The sequence below is a fragment of the Monopterus albus genome, unplaced genomic scaffold (genome assembly GCF_001952655.1).
Source record: "Monopterus albus unplaced genomic scaffold, M_albus_1.0 scaffold62.1, whole genome shotgun sequence".
Classification (NCBI taxonomy): domain Eukaryota; kingdom Metazoa; phylum Chordata; class Actinopteri; order Synbranchiformes; family Synbranchidae; genus Monopterus; species Monopterus albus.
In genome coordinates, this window is record NW_018127942.1 from 3,057,643 (window position 1) to 3,066,674 (window position 9,032).

At 40.5% G+C, this 9,032-nt stretch overlaps 2 protein-coding genes across 2 annotated transcripts in view; both read right to left on the minus strand.

Moving 5' to 3' along the window:
- LOC109962172 (cholesterol 24-hydroxylase-like) overlaps positions 1–152 on the minus strand; it is a 1,628-nt gene extending 1,476 nt beyond the window's left edge. Inside the window, exon 1 of the mRNA XM_020603647.1 lies at positions 100–152. The gene's annotated coding sequence lies outside the window, so the exon portion shown is untranslated. The remainder of the gene's footprint in view (positions 1–99) is intronic.
- LOC109962169 (cholesterol 24-hydroxylase-like) overlaps positions 1–3,859 on the minus strand; it is a 15,755-nt gene extending 11,896 nt beyond the window's left edge. The window contains exon 1 of the mRNA XM_020603640.1: positions 3,745–3,859. Within this exon, the coding sequence (XP_020459296.1) occupies positions 3,745–3,782 (38 nt within the window). The 5' untranslated portion in view covers positions 3,783–3,859. The remainder of the gene's footprint in view (positions 1–3,744) is intronic.
- Positions 3,860–9,032: the final 5,173 nt, after the last annotated feature.

The window sequence follows — 9,032 nt, forward strand, 5'->3', positions numbered from 1 at the left end:
CTTGCCTTGCCCTGACAAACCCCGACCAATTAAAAAAAAAAACATCCTTTAACAGATTAATTTTTAAAGTTTTCTTTTTACTACATTCTAAATTCTTAATACTCAACTATGGTAGGATGTCTTGCAAGTTCCATGATGCAAAAAGCCAGTTGATTAGCTGTTGTCTCTTGTCCTAAAATGTTATAAATGCCGAAATTAATCATGACATTGATTTCAAATAGAGCAAAATTCTGTCTAAGCTAAAGAAAAGACCTGGAAATTGTAAGAAAACATAGTTTATGTCCAAATGGAAAAACAGTTAACATTATAGTGTATACATTATTGTGAAAAACTGTCATCACTCTTGAAAGACATTAAAATCACCCACAAGGTAGCGAGCTGCACATGTCCAGAATTCACAGTAAAACTGATGGATAGCCTACACATTACTGAACTTTTGGGTGAAATGTTCCTTTTACTTTGTTAGTATGACTTTCTGCTACAAAGGAAGTAGAGTAACATGTTTATTTTGAAGCATTTCACACATCACCACAGACATAACAGAGACTTGCCAGCAATGAAGAATGTCACAAAGTTGTCCAACATGAACTCCTCATCTTCTTTAGTCATGCTGTCCTCTGGAATGAGAAGGAAATGGTATCAACATATAAACTAGTATATGGAAGATTGCTAGTCATCAAGTATATATGTATGAACACTATCTCTCTGGAGTGTACTGTTTGGAAACAGTTAGTAGGACAAACTTGCAATTGTGCTCTGAAAATCTATTATTATGTTGAGTTAATATTGAAATAATTGTGCTTTATATTTTTTGTTATATGCTGTGGGTGACTGGTTCAGTGTGTAGAGCGGTCGTCTGCCCACTGGAAGGTTGGAGTTTCAAATCACGGTTCCTAAATTCCTTGTGTGTGTAACGTGCTTGGCCAAATAAAGGTGATTATCCTTATTACCTTAACTTTTTGTTCAATTATTCTCAACATCGTGTACTTCTACGCTTTGTTTTATCCATAGCAGAAACTACTGTTTGCTGGACTTTAGGGACGGTAACCTTGGCCAGCAGATTTGATAATTTGTGTGAGGATGTCCTTAGGAATGTCATCGCCATTTTCCATGGCAGTCTTTCTTTCATGGATCCACTGAGCTCCAGTTGTGCGCAGCAGGCGGCACGCTTCCCTCACTTCTTTAATGAATGGTCTGTTCTTTGGATTGAACTGGGAATGAAAGTTTTTAAGATGTTAGACAGTTTACAGAATGTTCACGGAATTAACTCCATATACTGTTGCTGTCAAGTCATACCTGAAAAAAGCTGTCTCGGATATTGTACACCATCCCTTTTAGACATGTCTCGATGGCTTTAGGGAAAGGTGTACTAGTCTTCAGCAGGTCTAAGTCCACACCAAAAGCAACCTGAGAATTATCGAGTAAGCATCATACATTCATATGTACCAAGATAGTTTCAACCTGATTAAATGAACTTTTGTGTTAAGTCTCTGCTCTCTCTATATTCAGTAAAAACCAACTGCAGAGGAAACTGGAAAACAGTGGCACAGTACCTTAGCAATGACATCAAGGGTAACACAGCTGAATAGGTGGAGAAAGCTGGTCTCCGTTTTGCTGTCAGCAATATCGGCAAGTTTACTCATCAGATTCTCTGCCCTCTCATTGAAGGTGCCCATTAGACCTCTCAAATACCTGGAAATAATGATAGTTTGAAACAGTGGAGTAGCATGGTGTGGACATACCTGCACAGCTTCACAGGAAATCTGTAAATAAGAAACTGAACAGGACTGACAATAACTGTAAACTTTATGAATAAAAAGAGGCTGAGCAACTTCACTTTGCCTCTTTTTTAATAACTTTATTTTAAAGATATTTTCAGTTTTATACATCAAAAACAAACACAAAGAATAATTGGGACATTCTGATACAGACATATAGTTGTTGCAGTTCAGTGTTGTCCATTTTTGGCCGCTGACGTGAAGACTGTCCATTTCTCCCATTTATCTTGACATCGTTCCACCTGAGTCTTTAATTTATACGTCAAAAACTCCATTTAAAAAATTATGTGTACAGTTTGAAGCCATTGTTCTCTTGTTGGTATGTTAGGCCTACACCATTGTTTGGTGATGGCCTTCTTGCAGACCGCCAACAGTATTTTCAACAGGTATCCATCTTCTTTGGATACAATATTTCCCGTGAGGTGTCCTAGATACATAACTACACATGTTTTGGGGATGCTGTAACCTAGTATCTTGACAACAACAGTGTGCACATCATCCCAGAAAGGTACAATTTTAGGACATAACCAGAATACGTGTGAATGATTTACATTTACATCTCCACATTCTCTCCAACATGGCTGAACTCTGGACCCACTTTGCCTCTTTTTGAAAATTAAATACTCACAAGCTGCTGAAGGCAGGGTTCATGATCCGGCGGTGTTTATACCACTGCTCGTGGTTGTATGCCGCTAACAAGCCATTACCTAGGAACCTTAGAGAGAGACATGGAACACAATCCTTTCAAACTGTCAAGTAAGGTCTAACATAAGTGAACCAGTAAAGCCTTTGCCTGGCGCTCAAAAGTTGACTTGACAGTACTAAAATGACAAAATTACTTGAGTTGACACCACAGTTTAAGGCAGGTTTTACTCTGTATTGTTAGTTTAAGAATTCAACATATTGATACTATCACAAATTACCAGTTTGATGACGTGGTCCTGCACTTGTACCAGTAGGTAATCCTACAATCTGATAAATTACCTTTCACCAAACAAGCTGAAGAGTCTTTTGCTGATTAATTTCTGTTTGGTGTATTTTGGGGACATCATGATTTCCTGAAACCAGAAGCATTAGAGGGAACAGGTTTAAGCACAATTATTATAAGGCAATGTTTACAGTAAATTTGTTTTACCTTAAAAAGGACAGTAGTTGGCACTGTAGGGCCATTTTTATTTTGCAAAGAACTCTATACCAAAGGAGGTCGATCTTTTTTATCTATCTAATCTTTCACATTGTTACTTCTGCAATAGTTATGCAATACTTATGGTTAGACAAATAATACCATGATATGTGGTGTTTAGGTACCTTGGTTGCCTCTGGGCAGCTCACAATGACAGAAGCGTAATGTAGAAAATTTATTCTGAAGACAGGCCCATATTTTTCGGCCCTGTAAATGACAATTACATATTTGTAACTTTGAAACTATTCTTACACATGCAAAAGACAAAAACAAACTATTTCACATGAAAAGAACAGTCACGGATTTAACAACACAAACTGCAGCATCAAATATAAAACCATACACATTAGTACATTATACACATGAAGCCTAACCAAACAATTATCATATAGGGTGTTGGCTAGTTTATGCGTTACTGCAGTGAAGCCCAGGGGCTACGCCATAAGTTCACAGTATTTGCCATGGACTTTGCTCTAAGTTGACATTTTTCCATTACACCTGTAAGTGTTCAACGAAGATAATGACATTATAGTATAGTTATGTCTAAACTTCGCTTGTGCTTACCATTCCAGATATTTGTCATGTACAACTTCGCCATTTTTCATCATTCTCAAAATTGTCGGTCTATGTCCAAAGAAAAAACTGACAACAAAAACATAAAGTGTCAGGTAAGTTAATGTCAACACATTTGTTTTACATACTGTTAGCTTACTAAGGCTGGTAAAAGAAACGTTAGCATGCACTAGCGTTAAGATTAGTTAAACAACAAGCCGTTTAACGTACCTGTCTCTCGGTGGTCCAGGTATGTGGTCATATTTCATATGAATGTGTTTAAGATACAAGCAGTAACCAAGAAACGCAATGAAATTCAGAAAGAACAGAAATATAAACGCATGTGAAGTCCAGCTCAAAAGTAGTTGGAAAACTGCCATTTTGGTAAATAAAGTTCTGTTGAGTGTAAAGTTATGGTGCATGAAAGGTAGTCCACAAGTGGACAGCAGCATACTGCCTCCTTTTGTACACTGCTCACTTTTGGCTCCCCCGCCAATTCCCAAACCTACTTGACAGGTCATCTCCAGATCAGGATGACCCAATGGGTTAAACAAACAGGCTATCAACCCAAAATGTTCTTACTTCAGCACACACAAACTATTTACACAGTGAGCTGACATAGTACAGAGGGCTTGCAGAAATGAGTTATTAATTGACCACTGCATATAGTAACTACATGTAATCTACACACTCTCACTGTATTCTATTACATATTAACTGTAGCTTGTTTGTTTTAACCACTACAGTCCCTCCTCCCATAGTCTAAAGACAACGGCACTCTGCAAGAAAACAAACAACGAGTGCAATAAACCCAAAGAGAAAAATCAAAACATGAACATGTTCACATGAGCCTTTAACACTTCTAAACTCTAACAGCCTTAGTTAAACATTAACCTCTTCTTACATCTAAAGTCAACCAACATCGTCGTCAGGGGGAGCATCAGCTTCACTCGAACTCCCTCCTCATCCAAGGAATCCCTTGGATCACATCTTCCTCTTTTCGAACCACGATCAGCTCCAAGCCGTCCATCTTGGGGATCTATCATATTACGTACAAGGGGGTCTCACTCCCTCCTGATCACCTTCACGTTCACGAAATCTCCTGCTCTCACTTTGGACTCTCCATCCCCCTGGACCTCTCTGACCTGCGAAGAGACAACACAAACAACACAAGCCACACAGGAGGAAATACTCCTGCACATATTAGTCACCTGTCTAATATAAACTCTCATTCCCCATAATAGGATGTCAAATCTGATGTTAATATTACCATTAATGTTCTATAGACTACACTTAAACCTACACCTGTCTCTCAGGCCACAAGCATGGTTCTTTTAAGACACACATACACCAAAAATAGCAGCATCAAGCAACTGAATCAAATGACAAATGACTTTACTCTACCGGGAAGTGTACTATTCATCGTCATTGTGCAGGCAAATCTGTGACTTCTGTGAGAGGAGATTTTAACATCCATACATACAACCCTGGGAGATTCAACACACGCTGAGCAGAAAAATGCACAAAAACTAAAAGAACTACCATTCATCCATTTTCAATAAGAAGAAAAGTGTTATAAGCATAAATGCTAACTGGGCTAGCGAGAAGACACATTTAAATTATTTCAGGTATATTGTCTTTTAAAAATAATTGCACATTGAGTTTGAAAGAGTTTGAAAAAGTCAGTATGACTCACACTGTCTTTATTGTTGTATACTTAAGACCCCACTCCTTGTTCATAAGTCCCCTTGCACCAGGGTTGCCCTGTTGACCCTGGGCCAGTCTGCCATGAGACCACTCGGGACATCTGTCTCTCACATGCCCCCACTTCCCACAGTGGAACCACCTTACTCTTTGGCCTGCATGAAACCTTATTGTCCTCTGAGGCATTCCAGCCCCTTGGCTGTGCACATATCAGCGGGGAGATGACAACAGCAGGCACTGAAGATGGAGGGGGTCCAGCTGGCTCGACAGGAGTCACAAGCACAGGCACCTTTTTCTTCCCCCTTTTTCCAGTCGGGGAACAATGCACCTCTTCATGTTGGTGTGACATTGGATGTTTCAGCACAGAGTGGAGGAGTTTGGGTGTAGCTCCCCCTCGGTCATAACTCACCTCAGTCCCATATTCTGTGATTCAGCTACAGACCCACTCTGTACACCGGGGAGACTGCATTGCTGCTTCGAGGAAGGTAAAAGGAGGCAGTGTGTGTGTGTTTATCAATAACTCGTGGTGTGGAGATGTACTGACTGTTTATAAGCCAGATGTGGTGTTTTTATTGCTGAAATGCTGGACCTATTATCTAGCAAGAGAGCATAGTGCTGGGCTTCTGGCCGCTGTGAATTGTTTGAAGGCCATGATATGCTAACCCCGGGACATAGGAATAAAGCTTAACCTCTCACACTAAGGTGGCATATTTGAAACACATTAAAGCTCCAAACACTGCTTGAGGTTATATGACGGAGATATTCACTCAGTAATTGACTACCATGAACCTGCGAACAGAGTTCCCTGCAGACCTCCCTCTTTCATGCTATTAATTCAGGATAAGACCCCAAACCTCCCAAATAATAGCAACCTGCAGTTATTGTGTCTAAAACTGTCTTCTTTTCAAGACATCCTTTCCCCACCAGGCCAGGTGGATTTTGGCTTTTTGTTAAAATTCTTAATTAATCATCTTTGAAGCAGGAATTCAGTTTCCCGGCTGAACTGTGAGGCTCTGCCACAGTTTAATCATCCCATGTTGGCATGCATCCTCCTCTTCTGACAGGCCGATGCCTGTGTCCAAGCACCCAGAAAAGGGTGCTCCCTCTTTGGCATGCATGCTCCTGCTCTGACAGGCCAATGCCTCCGTCCAAGCACCCAGAAAAGGGTGCTCCCTCTTTGGCATGCATGCTCCTGCTCTGACAGGCCAATGCCTCCGTCCAAGCACCCAGAAAAGGGTGCTCCCTCTTTGGCATGCATCTTCCTCTTCTGACAGGCCGGTGCCTGTGGGGGGAGCACCCCCAGAGGGGTGCCCTCTCCCCGGATTGCCTCTCTGCAGTCCTCGGTCTTCTGGAAGTCAGATGGTCAACCGGACAGAGCCTCTGGCCGCTGCCGTGAAAGGACTCTCCATTCCTCTTTTTGCCTCGATTTTTATAGGGTTCTGGGTCAGTGATTTTTGTCCTCTCATCTAACCAGATGCTGCAGTTTGCAATTGATACCTTATTTGGCATGCAAAATTATATTGTTCTGAAGTATTGCATATTTTTTACTGTCAGTCCAAGCCCACTGCCCGTAACTGGCCTCCACCCCACTGTGATCCAGCCTTGGATTCTACTTCCTCTTTTCTAGAAAACTAAACCATCTCAATACGTAACAAAAATACAAGAAACTCACATCTGACTGAAATACCAAAATTCCATAATTGATTTTTAACAGAACTTTCAGAATTAACTATCAATGCCTTAAAGTCAATACTCCTGCAGTGCCTCATTTTAGGGATGTGTGTCTACTTTCTCTATGTAAAATTACTTTTCCCAATCCTTTCAATACAACCATTTCACATTTTATTTATCACATTCACTAATGATTATGTCAGACAAAACACACATAAATCATTTTATGATTATCTTTACTTATTAAAAGCTTAACTTTTCTAAGCATTCTGCCACAGCATTTTAATAATAATTGCTTTGTCCTCTCCAACCTCCCCTGGAACTTCCTCTTTCTCCTCTGCCTTCTCTGTATCTCGATGCTCTTTGAGACCCGTTTTTACAGCCTTGCTGACAGTATGTTAACCTGTAAGTGTCAGGTTTTTATACTGCCTGTTTCCGTTCTTGTACTTTTATTTTGACGTTGTTTCCCGTTTCTGTTTTTGGCCTCTGTGTGGGTCCTTTTACTTAATCAGCACTCATTCTTTGCACCTGGTTTTTCCCTATTTATGCAGCTGACACCCACCTGACAGCTGCCAGATTGTTCTTGACCTGTGCTCGGACTTCCCAGCTTTCTTTCTCATACCTGTTTTGACTACGGCTTGCCTGTGGCCATCGAAGTTCGCCTGACCCCCTCTGTTTTGGACTGCTTACCTGGTATTCAGCTATCGGACTGTGTTCCCGATCTAAGTGTGTTTTGGATATTTCATTTTTGTGGTATCAGTTTGTGATCACAAATAAAGACTGTTTTCCCTTTCCTCTCGTCTGGTGATGTAATTGAGTCCACCAATTAATCTGGTTGGTAGGTGTAGTGGACACACCTGACAGTAAGATTTGAATCTTATAGGCTCTAGTTACTTTATAAGCTTTAGTTATTTTTCATAACTTTAATTTCCTTTAGTTACTTTTCAGAACTTTATTTTTCCTTGTTTATATATATCAAAACTGTATTGATGACTGCCATATTCTACTGAGTGAAACTTTGGAACTGTATGCTGCAAACTTTGTGGAGACAAGTCTGTACTGTTAGAAATGAATAAATCAGTCAGATAATTATTAGACTTTAATGTGTTAGACTTTAATGTGTTAGTACTGCAGTTTAGTAAGATTCAAAGTCTGCTCTAGTCTGCTTTGCTTCAAGGTTAGCAGTAAGCCATGACACCAATTGTTTTCTTGTGAAAGCTATTTCTGGTTCTTTTAACCAGGAACTCAGAGAGATGAAGCAAACCACTTGGATATATAAAAAACCCTGCTGGTTTATTCAAAGAATCACAGGTAAAATTAACATTACACGTCCAGGCATCTTCCACCTCCAATACTGCGCGCAGACAGATGAAGAATGAAAGACCCCGAACCCAACAGGCCTGTACCTTATATCTGGTTTGGGCTAACCCCAATCTACACAGGCACGTCAAACCGTGACGTCACCTGATATGCCAGCTTTACAGCTGACCGTAGCAGTAGTCAAAACATGGAGAAAATCAATGTGTGTGAGTGTTGATTATGTGGTGTGTATCTAAGAACATACAGGACATTCAGGGACATGTCCGGACATTAAGCCTAAGACGATATTATGATTAAGATTACGGTTAAACAGAGATCAGGGGATAGGATTCCCAAGGGGCCGAAGCTTGTACTAATTCGTAGGCAGGAGGCTGTGGATACCTACTGTCAATGGCAGTGGTAATGCACTTGAGACAGAGATGCCTGATGCAGGGAATGCATCCGCATCCACACAAGGTCAGCAGTGTGACTGCTGCCACCAAAGATGTAAGTGCAGAGATCACTAAATTTTCCCACTTGCCAAAAGTATTATTGAACCAATCTTCAATGTAATTAGCAATACCAGAGTGTTCGGCCATCTCTTCTGACAAGACTTTTAAGCCAGCCAGAGCCCTAGCAATTGAGCCATCAGGATCAGTATTCATTGGAATGTAGGTGCAACATTGTTGTCCAATCATAGTACAAACGCCCCCTTTTTCGGCCAAAACAAAGTCTAAAGCCAATCTAATTTGATATGACATGATAGATGTAGCTGCCAATTGTTCCTGAAAGCCAAAAGCCAAATCTCTAGTGAAGTTAGTGAGACGCTGAACATTGAAATGAAC